The following is a 17,523-nucleotide window of genomic DNA, read 5'->3' as shown; positions in this document are numbered from 1 at the left end:
TGAGAGCATTTCCGCTCACTCACTCTCAGTGGACATCCATCAACCCACACTTCCAACTCTGCATACTGATGTGCACAAAACCCGCCCATCACTGCTTACTGGAGCAGCAGTCTACGAAATTCTCTCATCATCACTTCTTCACGAAAAAAATCACAGTTTCTCTATCACGTCTCTTGCATGCTTTGAACTCTAATCCTCGTGTGTATAAAACCACACTCTTCTACCTGATCTCTTCAACCCATCATCCAGGTCCGCAAGGGACACATCGTCCGACATTCCCAAGAAGAACCATGTGCGTCTGTTCGTCAGCGTTTCGACTTTGTCGCTGTGGGTTCGAGGGGGATACGCGAGTCGGGTCGATGACGAGGGAGTTCGAGTGGCAGTGCTCCACTGGCTCGATGAGATGGCGAGAGTGGTATGGAGGTACAGCAGGGTGCCAGTATTAGGAACTTGAGGATAACGAAGCGGCTATAGGGATAGGGTGTTTTGCTGGGTTTGCTGGCGTTGTGAAACTTTGGAGTGGGAGGTGTACGATGTGATACAAGTCAGGGAGTTTCGAGTCAGTGCAGATCGTCGTCATACCACTTTCGGAGTTCCATCTTTGCATGTACATATTTTAGGAGCACTTGGCTCGTCGTTGATCATTTCTCGTCTATCCATTTCTGAAGCTCTGAACGCCAAAAGCAAAACCCTAGCCAAACTCCGATGCTGTCATGTAGAAGATAGCATCATCATCAATGCACCTGTCTATTTTCTTCTGCCAACGCCTAGGGATATCATTCATCATCAACCTATCTTAGGTCCCTTGCCGCCAGCATGTGCCTTGGAATATTCGACGAGAAGTCCCAAGACTCCGTTGTTCGGACGTCGCTCATTAGCCACCTCTAAATCCTCCATATCGGCTCTTTCGCCAAATGCTTTCCAAGAGTCCGATAGATTGTTGTCCTGCTCGATGAGTCTGCTTGTAGTCATGGCGTCGAGACCCGCAATGTGGTCTTCTTCGCCCTCATTGGGACTCAAGTAGTCTGCCGGATTGTGACGTTTACCACCGGCACGCAACTGCGCTAGACGCTGTCCCCCGGCCTTTCTGTAGGGCGCTGAACCAGCCTTCTGTCGCGGAACGTCTAGCAACAAAGACTGATGCGGTGACGGCTGATGCGAGGAAGGCTCCCTTACATTCCTACCCCGCATGGTGGCAGGAGTCTCTAGCGGAGGGAACGCTGGAGGTAGCTGTATGCCATGTGGACGGTTGTGTCGTGCAGCCTGCTGTCGGTCATACTTGCCCAAGCGCTCCATGAAGTAATATTGCGACATGGCCATCTTGTCGTCTTTGGTGCCGAAGTATTCCTCGCGTAACCCATCGACGTCTTTATCCACATCATCCTCAACATTTTTGCTCTTCCTAAATTCAAAGACTGCGAATGTGCACAGGTGACCAAGCCCGTCAACCTGGACCGTGGAGTTGCGGAAGAAGTCGATGATCATTTCGCTCCGCTTTCCAGAGTTTCTCCACAGGATAAAAGGAGCGATCAAAAGACTCAAAATCTCCTCGAGGAATATCATGACTTTCATCTGATAAAGGGCAGAGAACTCGACCCTGACCTCATCACTGTGTAGCTGCTTCTTCCAGCGGGCAGGGCAGTAGTGAGTGGCATCAATGACATTCATCAGGTGGAAGATGGGCTCGTGAACCTTGCTTTCGTCGGGAATAGCACTTCGCGCTCCAGTGGCAATTGCCAAAAGGATAGAAACGTAGAAGAAAGCTGTGCGACCAGGTGTGATCTCGAAGCCAAGAAATAGTTCCGAATCCCACAAAGTGGCAATGGTCAGAAGGCCTGCCAGAGTACCACTGACGAGGCTCACGAACTGTAGAAACTGATGAGTCTTGTCTCTGGGAAATTGATCAAGATAGGCAGCTGCCATCGGATGTGCCTGCTTGATGCGGTGACGGAAATCGTGGTCAAGTTCGTTGAATTCACGGAACTTCCATTCTGCCAGAGGAGTAAAAGTTCGTGCACCGATGGCGGATGGGCTAGCGCGAAATTCCTAAAATACATTAGCACTGAAACAGGCAGTTTGAAGGAGAACCATTTCGGCTTACAGCGTAGTAGCGCGAGAAATAGTAGATGGAGTTTAGAGTAATGGTGAAGGGAGCCAAGAAGATGCTCAAGATAGCAACGAAGCGAAGGCGGGTGCGAAGAGCTTGGATCAATCGACTCCTATCTTTCCTTTGTAGACACGCAGTCTTGACTTGACCTTGCTCGTCGAAGATGAAATCATTGAAGCAGAAGTTGATACAGTTTTCGAGGCTTCTGGAGTAGTACTGACGATTGCCGAGGAAGGGCACGGAGAGGGTGAGATCGATGATCTCTTTGTTAAAAAGAGCAATGCTGTAGTTGTCCTGACGCATGAGACGGTTTGCAATGTCATGGGCGTCCATTCTTTGCTTTGACTGTTTTCCTGCAGCCTTCAAGTACTTTGGAACCTCAGCGGCAGTCTCTGGGTTGAGATCTCTAAGCTTCATGAGCCCTTGTACGACTCTTTCCCAGGAAACAGCTTGGATGTCAGTATCGGGTATGCCGAGCAGATGCTGGTAGAACATTTCCATCTTTTTCAGCCTGGGTATGTCGGCGAGGAATGTAAATAAAGTCCATAACCACCAAAAGCAGAAGACCCACAGGAGAAGACTCTTTGTCCAGGATGAGTTCTTCATACACTGGGGTATCAAGACTTCGGATGAACTCTTGCTGGTAGGGATTTTGGTGTAATCGACGCAAGTCGAGAGGAAGATGAAGAGACTGAAGAGGAATGCGGTGGTGGCTAGGTGAAGGCAACGCGATAACAATATCGACCATATCCCATGTCCAGTAAAGTACTGATAGACCTGGAGGAGGAAGGCATCCAGGTTTTGAACGTTTGTCCAGAACCACATGGCTTGCTCTCGGAGGACGACATTCGGATTGGGTGCGTGTGGCACGACGCGGAGTGGCCGGTCATCAGGGTGTAGTTGTTGCCTCTCTTGGGCTCTTTTCCATTGTGACTCGGCACGACGACTTGGTGATGGAGCAAACGAGCTCTGATCGGGCTTGTCCTCCATGAGCAACGAGGCTGGAATGTCTTCGTCTCCATGAGGTCGGGATGATGTGCCTTGTCGCGGGTCAAAGTCAAGGTCGGCTTCATCGTCTACTTGAGCGAGGAGAGCGTTAAGCTCGTGTTCGTCGGACGAGTCTCTAAGGCCTCGTTCAGCTCTGTCGGACGTCGGACCATGATCATGTCCATAGCTCTGTTGATAAGAGCCATCATCTGCGTTGGGCAGGAAACGAGACAAGATGCGTGAGGCCATCATCTTGGTCGTTGTCGTCTACACCGGCATGGGTGCATGGATGAATATGTTTGCTCAGCTCCAAGGTGTCTTGTTATTCGTGTTGGCTGCTCCCGTGCCTTTACTGGTCACCCGAGTGTTGGTGCTCGTCATTCTCCACCTTCTTGGCGCGATCGGCCCGAGCCTCAGCCCTGCAGATTAGCCCTCAACCTTAACCATCTTGACATGTGATAGAGTATCGTGTTCAGATCATCTTGATTCAACAGCCTTCACGACAAAGATATCAAACATGGATCAGACCTTGCAGACCCTTGTAAAAGAGTGGCTCCGTCTTGATCAGGATGAGTGCACTCGGTCAGAGATCGAGAGACTCGCCGCCGAAAATAATACAGTCGAACTCCAATCACGACTCCAAAAGCGTATTGCTTTCGGTACCGCCGGATTACGTGGAAGAATGGAGGCCGGCTTCTCACGCATGAACTCCCTCACTGTCATCCAAGCCTCTCAAGGTCTAGCTGAGTATTTGCTCAGAACCGAGACCGACGTCAAAACTCGTGGTATTGTCATTGGGAGAGACGCCCGTCACAATTCTGACAAGTTCGCCAAACTGGTCGCTGCCGTTTTCGTAGCAAAAGGTATCCCGGTCAAATGGCTGGGTCAAGTGCATACTCCACTTGTTCCATACACAGTTGCCCATCTAAATGCAGCGGCTGGTGTTATGGTCACTGCTTCACACAACCCGGCCGCTGATAATGGCTACAAGGTATACTGGGGAAATGGATGTCAGATCATCCCACCGCATGATGCTGGGATTGCCAAATCGATTGAAGAGAATCTGGAGCCAATCACCTGGGATATGGAAGTTGTTGAGCGAGGAGGTCCTCTTGTGACCAACGCACTGCAACAGGTCGAGGCAGGTTACATGTCCACTGTCGCCAGAAACGCATCGATCTCGAACTCCGAATCATCGCTCCCCTTTGTATACACGCCAATGCATGGAGTTGGCCTCCCTTTCTTCACATCAGTCATGAAGCAATTGGGACTTGAGAACAAGATGCACGTAGTGCAAAAGCAGGCCCACCCAGACCCAGACTTTCCGACAGTGCGTTTCCCCAATCCCGAGGAGAAGGGTGCCCTGGCCCTAGCCAAACAAGTCGCGGATCGAAATGGTGTCAAATTGATCTTAGCCAATGACCCAGACGCCGACAGGTTTGCAGCAGCAGAGAAGGTTGATGATGAGTGGAGGCAGTTGACAGGCAATCAGATGGGTGTCTTGCTCGCGTCTCACGTCTTGGACACATATGAATCAAGGCCGGACAGCAAGGGGCTAGCGATGCTCTCGTCAACCGTTTCTTCAAAGATGCTAGCAGGAATGGCAGCTGCTGATGGCAAGTTTCACTGGGAGGAGACCTTGACCGGCTTCAAATGGCTGGGCAACAGATCCCGCGACTTGCAGCAGCAAGGATACGACGCTCTGTTTGCCTACGAAGAAGCTATTGGCTACATGTTCAGCGAAGTCGTCTTCGACAAAGATGGCGTTGCCGCTGCTGCTGTCTTCCTAGCAGCATGCAATCGTTGGAACAGGGAAGGCCTGACTCCTTGGACCAAGTACAACCAGCTCTGCGAGAAGTACGGATACTTCGAAGATGCCAACACTTACGTGATATCGCCATCTTCGGATGTCACAAACGCGGTCTTTGAGCAGATACGACAGAACAAGCCTACACATGTTGGACGTCGTAGCATCCTTCGCTGGTGCGACTTGACAATTGGATATGACTCGGCAACGCCTGACAACAAGCCGACCCTGCCAGTTGACAAGAGCTCACAGATGATCAGCTGTGAGCTTGACGGTAATGTGCACTTCACAGTTCGCGGCTCAGGAACAGGTAAGTCCAAATACCGCTGGCACAATGTTGACCATTTGCTAACGTGCACAAGAACCCAAAATTAAGTTTTACATCGAGGGCAGTGCGAGCACGTCCGCAGAAGCCAGAGCTTCAGCACACGAAGTCCTCGAAGACCTGATGAGGGAATGGTTCAAGCCAGAAGAGAATGGCTTGAAGAGAGAGTAAATACAGTTTCGAACAGAGATGATAATACATACTAGACAAGCATCGACTTTGAATCAAGGCTCATCGGTGTATTCGTCATCGATAGCGTTCTCTTGTCTGCGCTTCTTGTCTTCCATATCCGCGGCCCACAGAGCACTTCCCGCAGCAGTAGTAATCAAAAAGAACATGCTCAACACAGGGATGAGTTGCAAGATCAAAGCCACGGTGCCGAACCACATGTACTCATATCTCATCGACTTGTTGCGAATGAAAGTCTTGCGCTGCTCCTTGTTCAAACCCTTGAGATTGTGGTAACGGCGCTGAAGCAAAGGACCAGCACGGTATCCAGTGAGGATCAAAAACAGCGGTACGCCGACGAAAGGAATGAAGTTGAGCGGCAAGAGCACCACGAGTTCGAAAAGTTGGCGAAAAGAGAAAGGTGCGAATACAGCGCCCTTTTCGCGAGGTCCCAAGGCTTTGAGTGGTGTTTCGGGCTCCTCGGTGTCAACGGGTCGCTTGACCTTGATGAGTTCTGCATGGCCTCTGGCAACCATGACAGCATCGAAGACATCGACTTGAGTTTTGTCTACGAGGAAAGCTTCGAAGAGAAGGGCGATGATGAGGTTGCCTTCTGTAAGAACCAGGAAAGTACCGTTGACCCAGGCCGAGCCACCCTTGTGGAAAAGCTTGAGAAGGGCGACTTGAGGCAGATAGGCTGTCAAGAACAAGATGATCAGGATGAAGATTGACATGACGACCAGAGGTAGCATTCTTGCTCTAAGAAGGGGCCACATATATCTGTGTTTCACGAAGAACAAAACTCCCTGTCAAGAAATCATTAGTTCACGGCTCGGAGTGAATCTGGGAGGCGGCACAACTTACCGTCAAAGGATAGAGGAAGCTGGTTGTAAAGTTCGCTCTCGCCCAGCGGCGGAATGGAGTATCCGTTGTATTGGCCATGGTTGGTGTTTCTTGCTAGAAAATATTGCTGTTCAAGTGGAAGTTGGACGGTGGAATCTGGATGCCTGCCACGTCTTCGCGTTTCGGTCCGTGCACAGATGACGTGAAAGTTGTTGGTCTTCCTGCTCTTCATTTTACTCTTCTACAACTTGATTTTCTGTATACACTTCTAGCAGAAAACCGAATCTATCAAGGCTAATACTCACGATCATCTCTCTGCACAGGACCAGACGCGATGGTCTTGAGCGGTGAAAATGGCGGTGCATCCTTCATCTCCACCTCACGCTTGGGCTTTCGGCTAAAATCGGTGCTTGGTTTCAGTATTCTAGACCGACAACATCTCCTTCATGTTCAGTGGACAACTCAATATCTAATTCTCTTTGCAACGTTGAACAACCGAAGTCGCGGTTATGGGATCTGAGGATTGGGATGACGTGTATTTCATGGTCTCGGAAAAGAGACGGGCATCTCAAGGCGACATTCCGGACGTATTCCATGTACCTCAATGTGATGGCAATGATGTTTTCGAGCTGAGCGCAGACGAGCTACAGCACTTACTTTCCACCAATGCGATGACATCCGTGTCTTTTGTAAAACACTGCTTGGAAAGGATCAGAAGAGTAAAGATTGTAGTATGAGCATTTTAGGCCACTGCTGACCAGAACAGGTAAACCCTTACCTCGAGTGTGTCATCGAAACAAACCCGGACGCCCTCGAAATCGCTCAACAGCTGGATGATGAGCGAGCAAAGGGCAAAACTCGAGGTCCTCTTCATGGAATTCCAGTCTTGGTCAAAGACAACATGGCGACCAAGGACAAGATGCAAACGACCGGCGGCTCTTGGGCATTACTTGGGGCAGTTGTGCCTAAGGATGCTCACATAGTACACCTTCTTCGCAAGGCAGGTGCTATCATACTAGGACACTCCAATCTCGACGAATGGGCTGGTATGCGCTCCAAGATCTACTCGAACGGCTACTCTGCACGAGGTGGGCAGACCAGAAACCCGTATATGCTTAGCAGAAGTCCTCAAGGGTCAAGCTCTGGCTCTGCTGTTTCTGTGTCAAGTAATATCGTCCCTCTTGCTTTTGGCACAGAGACCGACACTTCCGTCATTTGGCCTGCTATGGTCAGTGGTATTGTAGGCATCAAACCCACAGTCGGCTTGACCTCCCGAAGTGGTGTCATTCCCATCTCCGAAACACAAGACTCAATTGGCACGTATGGAAGATGCGTATCTGATGCAGCACGAGCATTGGACGCAATCGCCGGAGCAGACCCAGAAGACAAATTCTCTACTGTCCCGGAGAGACGCCAGCCTAAAAGTTATATCGATCATATGGTAACGAGGAAGGCGTTGTATGGTGCAAAATTTGGTCTTCCAATGAAGCGCTTCTGGGAGCTTGTGCCAAAACAGCAGAAACGTGTTGCCGAGAAGGTTCTAAAGTTGATCAAGGATGCTGGAGCAGAAATTATCCCAGTAGATATGCCTTGTGCAGAGGAACGTATCGCACCTGATGGTGGATGGGATTGGTAAGCTGAGAATACACTTGACTCCAAGTCCTAGTCGCTGACAATATACAGGGAGCATGGCAAAGAAGAAGTCTCCGAGTTCACAATCAACAAGGTAGAATGCTACTACCTGATGAACGAATATCTTAGCAAGCTCAAGAACACCAATATAAAGACCGTTGAAGACGTCGTACGCTTCAACGATGAGAACCCCGGATCTCAAGGAGCCAATCCGGGTGACCACCCAGCATTTCCTTCCGGCCAGGTAATACGCTCCAACCCTTCAGCGACTCCGTTGTTACTTCTTCTAACAACGATACTAGGACAATTTCCGCGAAGTGGTGGAAGCAAAAGGCATCAAGTCTCCAGCCTACTACTCGGCCCTCGCACACATGCAGAAACAGTGCCGTGAGAATGGTATCGACGCCGCATTGCACCCAACCGTAAACGGCAAGCGACAATCTCTCGACGCACTCCTCTTCTGCGACGTCCGCGGTGCAGGCCAACAAATCGCCGCTCAAGCTTGTATGCCGCTTCCGACCTTCTCCCTCCTAGATTTTGAGCTAACATATCACAGCCTACCCAGTCATGACCATTCCCATCGGCCTTGATCCCGACGGCATGCCCATTGGTCTAAACATCCAACACACAGCATGGAAGGAAGCAACGCTCATGCGCTGGGCATCCGCGATCGAGGACTTACTGCACGCAAAGGTCGGACCCAGAAACCCACCTCGCTACCAAGACCATTTGGCAAAGAACATCCCGGTGGAGAATGAATATAGATACCCTGGTGCGCCGCCGAGATTTGGAGATAGACCTCCGCCATCATGATTGGGATATTTCATGGAGTATCGTGGTATGCAAGCTGTTGGAGGTGGTTGAGGTCGTACTGCCGTCCCAATACCAGCGCTGAGCATGTAGGATAGAACCACGGCTACAGAGAACCAATCTACACTCATACACAACTGACTGCAGGGGCGTTAGTCGCTCCAATAGGATTACTAGCAACAGGAAGAACACTAATCCCAATTCGCCCATCGACACCTCCTGCAAGCGTTATTAACGAGTTTCGCCACAACCACCCAAGTCTTAAGAAAGGTGACTAGTTCTAGATCGTGTCCAAACATATGAACAACATGGTCAAGATTAGGTTTACCGAAGAAGAAGGAGAAGAAGGATAGGTGCCATGGCAGGATGTCGACGCTAACGATGTAACATCTCTTCGAAGAGCCTCTAAAGGGACGTCGTAGCGTAGACCATATTCCAACTAGTAGAGGAGATCTGCCAATACTTCAAGGATGACCAGAACGCATATTGCTCGATTTTCGACACGCCAGAGAAGAGACTGCTTATGGCTTAAAAGATCTACAACTACATGAAGAGAATTAAGGTGCTACCCGAATATGTCGACGACAAAGATATAGACCTTACTAATCAGCATCTTTTACGAATCCTAACTTCTACATCTCGGACATTACTAATGTCTCGAACCTGATTGTCGATTATCTAATTATATATTCTGATGATCCCAATACTCGAGACTCTACTTGGTAGTACCAGCAGGTACTCGAGTAGGTCTACTCATACACAACTGACTGCAGGGCGCTGGTCGCTCCAATAGGATGTCAACATGTGACGCCAAGCCACCATGTACACCTATAAGGTGTGTTGAATCATTGCTTAGCACAGGGTTGCTTAACAAGAGTAGCGACTGGATGTAAGGGAAAATGCTATTCGCAAGATTAGACATTTTACTGACCGTCGATACCCATGGGGCTCGGGAGGGTGGGACACCGTTTACAACAACAGAGTATGACAGCTGCACATGGTCAGTGGCAATTGAAAAGTCACACACGACTCTTATGATCAGGAAATACAGATACTTGTTTATCATGTTGAAACTGCATTTCATGTTCTGACATCCGTCAAGTCTGTTCAACCACGTCTTCCTTCTCAATCCCTCTCCATTGCAAAATCAAGATCTTGTACTTCTTACAGAGCTCTGTGTGGGTGGCGGTGGAAGTGAGAAGTCGAGGAGGGTATCTGGCAGAAGATCCCTGAGCCTTGTGTGATTTCCGTCATGTTCCGACACACTGTCGTCCTCGAATTCTGGTTCTTGATCTTGTTCACGGCGTCGTTGTGGTACGAAGTCCAGATCCATGTCATCGTCGCCATCATCGTAATTAGGTAGCTGTGGTTGTTCCTCATCTATATCGTCCTCGGCATCATCATCAGAGTCGTACATCGCGAGGAACTTCCTTAGATGTTTTGCTTCTGGAGAAGGTGATGATGTGGATGGTGGTTGAGGTGGCGGGCTACTGCTCACATACGCGGTCATTTTGCCGAACTTATGGAGAGAATGGAACAGCTGTGTGCCACCGACTGTGCTGGCTTGCGAGGGTGGTAGTGGGAGGATGATGGGAAGAGGTGGGGACGAACGTCGTTCGGCGTTGTTCAGTCGTTCTTCCGCTTCGGCTCGAAGACGTGCATCGTTCTCGACAACAAGTGGTGGCGAAGACGGATACTTTCCGCTACTGACACTCTTGCTAGTCGGAGAGGATTGAATCTGTATAACTTCCCTCACGGAGGTCTTAGGCAGTATGATGTCGCCAGTCAGATCCAATTCCTCGATATCGTCAGACTCATATGGTCTGCGAGGAGGCTGAGGCGAGGAATGTGGTGACTGCGTCGGTGAATCATCTTCCTCCGCTGGGGTTTCGTGTTGCGAGGCTGGAACAGGCAAGTCATCGCCGAGCTCTTGTGACTGCACCGTGCTGGGGACAGGTTCTTCGTTCCGTTCAATCCGTGCTTCTTCAGCTTGTTGTTCCGCTTGATCTTCTTCAGCTTGAGAGAAGCTTTGCGCTTTATGAAAGGCATCGTAGCCGGCCTGATCTCGTAAGCGTTGGGTCTGTAAGAAGCGAGCAGCATCGCGGTCCAGAGCGCTGCAGACAGGGTCTATGTTATAGCTGTAATCGTTCTCTGCATAGTATGTTCCTCCATATTGCGTATAGGTGTCAACAGGATACTGTGTCTCGGTGACGGGATCGATCTCTTCGCCGAACATGTCCATCTGGGTATCAGGTATTTGACTGCGGAACTTTGCCTTTTTGAAGGGGGTGACTTGGGTGGCTGTATCTTCAGAGTCCGGTATGGTACTACGGTGCTGAAGGGCTGGAGGCTTGTCAGGTACGAGGAAGGTGGCTCGTCGCTTGACAGGTGATAGGCGGAAGGGGGAGATGGGTTTGACAGGACTTTCGGGAACAGGGCTCATGCGCGTGTCCTCGGGAGAGTGATGTTGCGACCATGCATTAATACTCTTGGAACGCAGAGGCGAACGGTCGGGTGAGCGCATCGTCTTAGCTGAGCAGATGGATATGATGGCACTCTGTGGAGTGTTGGATGAGGGAATCTCAGACATGAATCTTCTTTTGGGCGTCCTCAAGTGCATGACGGGTACTGATAATTCTGGGCTTGGCCGCAGTCGTGCCTGCTGTTTTGGGAAGGCTGAGTCTACTCTCTCGTCGCCTAGCTCTGAGCTCGTGTGTGTCCTCTGGCTGTGTCCCTTTTGTTGGGTGTCATCGTCGTCCACCTCTGCATCGTTTTCTTCGACGGCGTTCACGTCCTCGTCATCCTGATCTATATCCTGAATGCAATCAAGTGCTGGTTGTGATTGTGAATCTCGAACGCCGTCGAAAGAGTCGGGTCGTGCGAATTGCACTAGCAGATCGGCCGGCCCGTCATAGCGCTCTCCAATGAACGAAGATGGGACGAACTGTGTCATGGTTGTCTGTTTTTTGCCATCGCTATTGCCCTCACTCTTGCGTTTCTTCCTTTTCGGTCTTGATCTTTCCAGCTCATCCTCTTCGTATGCTCCGTCCTCGTCCTCGTGGTCGTCCTCAATGTCCTCTTCAGAGACAGGCGAAGTGCGGGATACAGGCCAGTGCGGTTGTTGTGTCAAGGTGGACTGCTGGCGTAGTGGAGCTGGAGTACTGACACCAGATGATCGTACACTGCGTCGTCGGTTTGGAAACTTCTTCTGTCGTAACGGAGTCTCGGAGCGGTAGATGGTGTCGGAGTCCACTCTTACTTGCTTTGGTGGCATACTCGGCTATTTCGACATTCGTGAGGTGTTGTGCTTTGTGATCGAGATGCCGTGAAGAATACTCTTGATTTGGTTGTCAAAGAGTTGCTTTACTCGGAATTGCCTTGGACGATTGCCTTGAATGACTGATCGCACGCGCCTGGAGAGACGCGCCGAGACCGTGCACGCGTTCTTTCCCGAAGTCTGGACTCTACGTCACATGCCATGAACAATAATTAATTGGTACGAGGACAAAGAATAATTTCAAATGGGTATATAGCGCCTGTAATGCAATCGTAACTCGTTGGTCGTGCTTCAGTCAGAATCGTAAGCGACCAGAGAAAGTGCTCGTGCTGATTGCGACTTCTCCGACTTTGGCACCTTCTCTGGCTCGTCTTTCTGATCTGTGGTGTTACTGGGTGCCTTTCTCTTGATGCCAGCAATCGCACGAAAAGTTGTAGCATCCAGGCTGCCAAACGTCAAGAAAGGGTCAGCAGCTGCACGCGAGTTGTCGCGTATCTCTTGCTGGAATGCTTTCTTTCGACGCTCGATCTCTGCAGCCGCCTTTGTCTTGTGGGTAGGTTTGGACTTGGCTGGAGCTACTTCTGCTTGGGTATCTTGATGGAAGAGAGGTCTTGATGTGGCCTTCAATGCACTGTCATCGATACGGTCGTCTGGGAGGCCTCCGAACTCGATTAACGTAGCGTGTCTTCTGTCATCGTCGTTCTCAGGCATCAGCTCAACATCCAGTCCCATCTTCTCCCTGAGCTTCTCCGAGTAATCGTGATCTTTTTCTCTGACTTTGCGCTCGGCTCTGAACGTTCTTCTCAAGCGCTTGTTCGCTTCGTATGGATCATCCCAATGTTGATCCCGTACTTCCTGTAGCTCAACAATACGCTTGCCATGCTCTTTCTCTTGAGCTTTGTCTTGCTTCTTGTCCTCGAGAACCGCAAACGCATCTTGCCTCCTGCGCTCCCTCTCCTCGGCGGATAGAATGGGCACGCCTTCTTCCCCTTCTCGTACGCGATCTTCGCCTGTGTCTCTGGCTTTGCCGCCTTCTGTGACCACATATGCTGTATTTTTAGGATCCGTGTGTATCTCGATCCAGCCTCCACAAGCAGAGTGCTTCATGCGAAACGACCAGATGGGCGTGCTAAAATAGTTGCCGACCTTCTTTTTCTCGGCATTAAATCGCACGCCTTGCCCTATGATTGTTGGTTTAGGACAGTGGTTACACCAGACTGCGTAGGGCATTTCGAAGCGCACGGTGAGGATGCCTTCTTTGATCTTGTTGGCCCTTTTGCCCAGAGCATGTTTGCCGACGGCCTTATTGGCTGACATGGTGCCCTCGAGCTCGGGAGGGACGTAGCGTCCCATATTGAACCCCTGCATGATGGAGGCCTGGGAGAAGCCAATGTGCTCCTAGATGATGTGCTCCGGTATCCTTGGATTGTTGATGACTTCTCAGATTGTTCGAGGATGCGGAACTGGAGATATGGTTGGCATTGCCGAGGAAAGGCCGTGGCGTAGCGACGATTATCCGGCGTTGGTGATGGTGTGGGCGTGGATTGATGTGCTCTTCTTCTTTGACCACAATCCCAAAGGCAAATTCATCAACACTATCGTGAAACCGGGTACAGAGCTCGATCGAGAGCCGGCAATCAATTACAAATGCATAGAGTTACCCATCCAGCAGCGAGTTGAACCAGATGACGCTCACCAAGTACACGCTCTAGGTAATCGACCGAGTACTGGGATTGTTATGAAGGTAAGCTCGTTAATGTTTGGCATGGTAAGAAAGTGAAGACTTCAAATTGGTTCCTAGGATGGTGTAGCCCTCTTGGCTTGTCACGTCCTGGTGCCACAAACCCACCAAATTGTTCTCTTTGCAACCATGTTCTGGCCCAATTCATGGTCCCATTTCTCGCATAGCGTTCTCCTGCATTATACCTCCCATCTTACAAAAGAACCACTTTCCAGCCTAGAGCTGTATCAACAATGACGCGTAGACATCCCGTCAACAACCCTGATGCGGCCGAGGCCTCTAGACAGAGTTGGGAGCGCTTTACTTGGCTGTCAGTCAGCAAGGAGTGCCGCAAGCGCGGCTACTACCCTGACACCGACGCCTACGATTGAAAGGGTCTTCTGAGGGAGTCGGAATACCCTGCCTTGTACCGAACAGTGGTTAGTGTTGAACATACCCTTTGTTACTACCTTGTCATTACCTTGATCCTGATGAGACATAGCACGCCTACTACGGCCAGCATCCCGCCCACTACGGTGCCATAGACGCAATGTAGGCACGCCTTATTTAGTTTGTATATGGCAGTACACTAAGCTGTATACAGGCCCGTCTTGAGACTCAAGTACGGTGTGGTTACCATTCAGTGGGCCACCGTTAAGCAGCACAAACGCCGACAGCTCGTAGGCCACCTCATCAGATACTCCTCTCCCTATGTGTATACTGACAATAGTAGGACCTAGTATCGATGCTTATGAACGACCAACAACGTCACGTTTAACGACAAAGACGGTTATACCACCGCAATAGATGGGCCTTAGAGGAATGATAGCCATGAATCAAGACATGTTCAGAACCATGTAGTTGTCCAGTGAGAGAGCATGTTGAAGAGACTCTCAATGGACAGGCGTTGTGACCCGAATGTCTTCCTGCATTTCAATGTTGATCTTTGAGGGTTGGTAGGAAGATGAGATCGTAAACCAAGTCTTGTACATCCGGCAGACCCTCTCAGTTCTCGCAGCAGCACCTGTGCCGGTTGTTTAGGCGCATCAGAATGCACAATTTATTTCGAAACTATGAGAACATCCAATGGGAGTCAAGTTGAGGAAACTCTCACCGAACAAGCATGATGATTCGAATATTATCTTGCATTTTGATATGTGTAATTGCTTGAGGGCGGTGGGAAGATGAGATGATTGAGATTTGCAGACAGGGGGTTAAATCACGTACACACACCAGGCATGGCATGGCATAGCTTTGGTTGTTCTATCGGATTGCAGAGATCGTTTCATATCCCGGGAACGTCCACTGGGAGTCTGGCCTCACGTTGTCTTTCAGTGGGCAGGTTACTATGTCCGACTTGATTCGTGCATTTTGACGGTGATAAAATGCAACAACATTGGGTGCTGAGAACACGCTGTCATCCTCAAGAAACATGAGCCTCCTCATCACTTTACCTGGATCTTCGTTAGCAGTCTCAGCTCATGCTATGTTGACATATCTCCATCGAAATGCACGAGATAATTCCGGGCAACAAATTTGTCCATTGAGAGTACCCTTAATCCATCACACTATACATTAGGGCATCATGCTTGAGTGTTGTGACTTCTCCGCCCCTTCAGCCTTCTGTTCCTGGTGGCTTTTCAGGCCTTGATAGCCGGGTATTCGGGCTCAACGAGCCCTGCCTATGGTTTCTGAGGATAAATTGACATGCGGGAGCGGTCCACGTCGTTCCTGTGTTCGAAAAGGCGATCCGGCCCCGGATCTGCTTGTTGATCAGTGTGCTTTACGACAGCTCCCCCAAGCGTTATCGCACATGCAACTCGACGCCGGTAGCCGCTGGATTGACATGAGCTGTCACTGAAGTATGGACGTCTGGGCAGCACTTGTCATCCGTTGAGAATTGCCGAAGAGGGTGAAGGATGGCCGTTGCCAGGTGTTGCAATCGGGCTGTACGACGTGGGTCTGTCGCATGCTGAAATCATCCCAGAGCGATCCTTCTGTGTAGCAGATCTTCTTCAGAGCCTGAGCTGCAGGTTCGCGCTTGAGTGATCATTTTCAGAATTGATCAAGTGGTCATATTCCACAACGTCTGCATGCGATGCGAAAAGGAAGTCATCCACTGGGGTGCCTATGGTGTGATGGGTACTGACGACACAGGGGGTTGTGGAGGTTGGTGGTTCTCTCAGGCTACGGAAGAGCATGCATAGATGTTTATGGAATTTTGAGGGGGCATCAGTTGCTTTGCCGAATCGACTGAGCACTGGACTCGATTGTTTCAAGAGATCAACGGTCGATGCCCATTCTCTTTTAGATTGCAGAATGGATGTAACACACTGCCCACTGCCCCGGTTTTCTATGCGACTGAATCGTGATGGGGTTTGACTAGCTTGCACCGCGGGCCACCATCCGATGGAGAATTGCCAAAGTCTAACCAAGGTCAATTCTGCATGGAAGGGATGAAGTCGGTTGCTGGAGTTGGGAGGATTTTGACGAAAGCTGCCGTGTCGTTTTTGGCAGTGCGGGCATCGAATACGGAGATGGCTTGCGCCGCCTGCGTAAGGACCGAGTATGGAGCACAAAGCAGAACTCGATGCCGCACGCTGCTCGGCTAACTATTAAAGCGTGTAGCAAGGCAAGAGTATATCGACATGAATCGCAGCTTCACGAGAGGGGCTTTCTCCGGACAATTGAAGAGCATCTTTTTTTGACACTCACCCTCTGACCTAGGACAGGTTTGGGGCCGGCCGCCTGACTATGCATACTGCAAGCCGATGCATGTTTCCTGTAACGCAGAACCAACACACACCGAAGGCTGTAAGGAGGCTTGCAGGGAGGCACATGCCAAAATATCGGAGTCGAGCGGCGTCTGCAGACTACTCTTTCCACCCGAGACAAGCCAATCTATCTTCAACAGGAATCTTGATGGTTGATAAAAACACAGGCAACGGGGTCCGGCAAGAAATTAGAAGACTGGAACACGCGTCTGTGGATGCTGCTCGGGAGGGGCCGCAGACAGTGGTTTCAACTTCCAAAGGGCCCTTTTAACTTAGTAACCATTAATAAGTAGATGCTTAATGGAACAAACTCTGCTGTACATAGTGTTTGTGCTCTGATTGAATAGAGAGCAACACAGTAGGAAGAAAGTGATAAAAACGGTGGAATTCAGAAGATAGGCTTCAGGTGTGGTTGCAAAGGTCAGTAAGAACCGGGGTCTAGCTGCCACGCCGTCAAACGCTTGTTACGCGGCAAGAAAACGTGGCCTCGGTGGACATGCATCAAGCATGAACGTTGGTCTGGTGGTGATGGTGGTGGATGTGATGCAAAGTACTCTGGACGCAGGTAATAGCCATCAGCCCAGTGGATAGAGCATGTGGCGGAAACAGCGTTTCACACAGATTGGCGCGACACATGCGCTGGGGAAAGGCGAGGAGATGGTGAGGAACAGGAAATTGGACAGCTCCGATAGAGCGAAAGCATCGTGCATCGGTTGAAAGTTGGACGGTGGCCGCCAAGGCGATTGGGGAGTTTGGGGCCGCAAAGGCAGAGGGTGGAAAAGAGCAAGTGGAGATGGAGGACAGCAAGGACAAAGAAGGGCCCATGATCGTTGGCGGCCGTTATGAGAGCGAAAACAAGCGAATTGAAGGGATTTGAGAGTTGTCGGATGTGATTGGGCTCTGCCGTCACGCCTGCCTTCTCATTGTTAAAGTTGTATATTGCCAGACCAGTTTCCGTAGCTGCACGCAGTCTCCCCTGCTTTCGCGTGTCACTTGTCGCCGGCCGCGATTCATTAACTATTCCTTGCATCTCGACGGCTGTACAAATCACGACCGGCTGTACCCGCAGCAGT

At 50.3% G+C, this 17,523-nt stretch overlaps 7 protein-coding genes across 7 annotated transcripts; 2 read left to right on the top strand and 5 right to left on the bottom strand.

Moving 5' to 3' along the window:
• Nucleotides 1-786: 786 nt before the first annotated feature.
• M438DRAFT_337521 (APG9-domain-containing protein) lies at nucleotides 787-3,346 on the bottom strand (the record flags this gene model as incomplete). Its single annotated transcript, XM_029904000.1, has 2 exons — nucleotides 787-2,046; nucleotides 2,102-3,346. The coding sequence occupies 2 exons, from the start codon at nucleotides 3,344-3,346 to the stop codon at nucleotides 787-789; spliced, it is 2,505 nt and encodes an 834-aa protein (XP_029758183.1).
• A 133-nt stretch (nucleotides 3,347-3,479) lies between these two features.
• On the top strand, nucleotides 3,480-5,424 carry M438DRAFT_66710 (uncharacterized protein). The gene is made up of 2 exons (XM_029910237.1): nucleotides 3,480-5,211; nucleotides 5,264-5,424. Exons 1-2 carry the CDS (start codon nucleotides 3,612-3,614, stop codon nucleotides 5,395-5,397), a joined length of 1,734 nt encoding a protein of 577 aa, XP_029758182.1. The 5' UTR covers nucleotides 3,480-3,611; the 3' UTR covers nucleotides 5,398-5,424.
• M438DRAFT_66721 (uncharacterized protein) lies at nucleotides 5,364-6,375 on the bottom strand. The gene is made up of 2 exons (XM_029910238.1): nucleotides 6,259-6,375; nucleotides 5,364-6,200 (listed from the first exon to the last, which is right to left on the bottom strand). The coding sequence occupies exons 1-2, from the start codon at nucleotides 6,334-6,336 to the stop codon at nucleotides 5,451-5,453; spliced, it is 828 nt and encodes a 275-aa protein (XP_029758181.1). The 5' UTR covers nucleotides 6,337-6,375; the 3' UTR covers nucleotides 5,364-5,450.
• Nucleotides 6,376-6,502: 127 nt separating this feature from the next.
• Nucleotides 6,503-8,891, top strand: M438DRAFT_323592 (amidase). The gene is made up of 5 exons (XM_029903018.1): nucleotides 6,503-6,956; nucleotides 7,004-7,869; nucleotides 7,921-8,113; nucleotides 8,172-8,373; nucleotides 8,426-8,891. Exons 1-5 carry the CDS (start codon nucleotides 6,747-6,749, stop codon nucleotides 8,680-8,682), a joined length of 1,728 nt encoding a protein of 575 aa, XP_029758180.1. The 5' UTR covers nucleotides 6,503-6,746; the 3' UTR covers nucleotides 8,683-8,891.
• Nucleotides 8,892-9,350: 459 nt separating this feature from the next.
• On the bottom strand, nucleotides 9,351-12,057 carry M438DRAFT_347687 (uncharacterized protein). Its single transcript, XM_029905960.1, has one exon. It carries the CDS (start codon nucleotides 11,951-11,953, stop codon nucleotides 9,827-9,829), a length of 2,127 nt encoding a protein of 708 aa, XP_029758179.1. The 5' UTR covers nucleotides 11,954-12,057; the 3' UTR covers nucleotides 9,351-9,826.
• A 115-nt stretch (nucleotides 12,058-12,172) lies between these two features.
• M438DRAFT_347686 (DUF455 domain protein) lies at nucleotides 12,173-13,386 on the bottom strand. The gene has a single exon (XM_029905959.1). The coding sequence runs from the start codon at nucleotides 13,322-13,324 to the stop codon at nucleotides 12,248-12,250; it is 1,077 nt and encodes a 358-aa protein (XP_029758178.1). The 5' UTR covers nucleotides 13,325-13,386; the 3' UTR covers nucleotides 12,173-12,247.
• A 3,450-nt stretch (nucleotides 13,387-16,836) lies between these two features.
• Nucleotides 16,837-17,466, bottom strand: M438DRAFT_66613 (uncharacterized protein). Its single transcript, XM_029910235.1, has one exon. It carries the CDS (start codon nucleotides 17,273-17,275, stop codon nucleotides 16,952-16,954), a length of 324 nt encoding a protein of 107 aa, XP_029758177.1. The 5' UTR covers nucleotides 17,276-17,466; the 3' UTR covers nucleotides 16,837-16,951.
• Between the last annotated feature and the right edge of the window lie 57 nt (nucleotides 17,467-17,523).

The sequence above is a fragment of the Aureobasidium pullulans genome (assembly GCF_000721785.1).
Source record: "Aureobasidium pullulans EXF-150 unplaced genomic scaffold scaffold_16, whole genome shotgun sequence".
Classification (NCBI taxonomy): Eukaryota; Fungi; Ascomycota; class Dothideomycetes; order Dothideales; family Saccotheciaceae; genus Aureobasidium; species Aureobasidium pullulans.
Note: the sequence above shows the minus strand (reverse complement) of the source record. Positions and strands in the feature narration are given on the sequence as shown.

Coding starts and splice junctions, on each gene's coding strand:
- M438DRAFT_66710 (XM_029910237.1), top strand. CDS start 3,612: ATGGATCAGACCTTGCAGACCCTTGTAAAAGAGTGGCTCCGTCTTGAT. Junction 5,212..5,263: donor AGTTCGCGGCTCAGGAACAG/GTAAGTCCAAAT, acceptor AACGTGCACAAG/AACCCAAAATTAAGTTTTAC.
- M438DRAFT_66721 (XM_029910238.1), bottom strand. CDS start 6,336: ATGGCCAATACAACGGATACTCCATTCCGCCGCTGGGCGAGAGCGAAC. Junction 6,201..6,258: donor GCTTCCTCTATCCTTTGACG/GTAAGTTGTGCC, acceptor ATTTCTTGACAG/GGAGTTTTGTTCTTCGTGAA.
- M438DRAFT_323592 (XM_029903018.1), top strand. CDS start 6,747: ATGGGATCTGAGGATTGGGATGACGTGTATTTCATGGTCTCGGAAAAG. Junction 6,957..7,003: donor GCTTGGAAAGGATCAGAAGA/GTAAAGATTGTA, acceptor TGACCAGAACAG/GTAAACCCTTACCTCGAGTG. Junction 8,374..8,425: donor ACAAATCGCCGCTCAAGCTT/GTATGCCGCTTC, acceptor AACATATCACAG/CCTACCCAGTCATGACCATT.
- M438DRAFT_347687 (XM_029905960.1), bottom strand. CDS start 11,953: ATGCCACCAAAGCAAGTAAGAGTGGACTCCGACACCATCTACCGCTCC.
- M438DRAFT_347686 (XM_029905959.1), bottom strand. CDS start 13,324: ATGCAGGGGTTCAATATGGGACGCTACGTCCCTCCCGAGCTCGAGGGC.
- M438DRAFT_66613 (XM_029910235.1), bottom strand. CDS start 17,275: ATGGGCCCTTCTTTGTCCTTGCTGTCCTCCATCTCCACTTGCTCTTTT.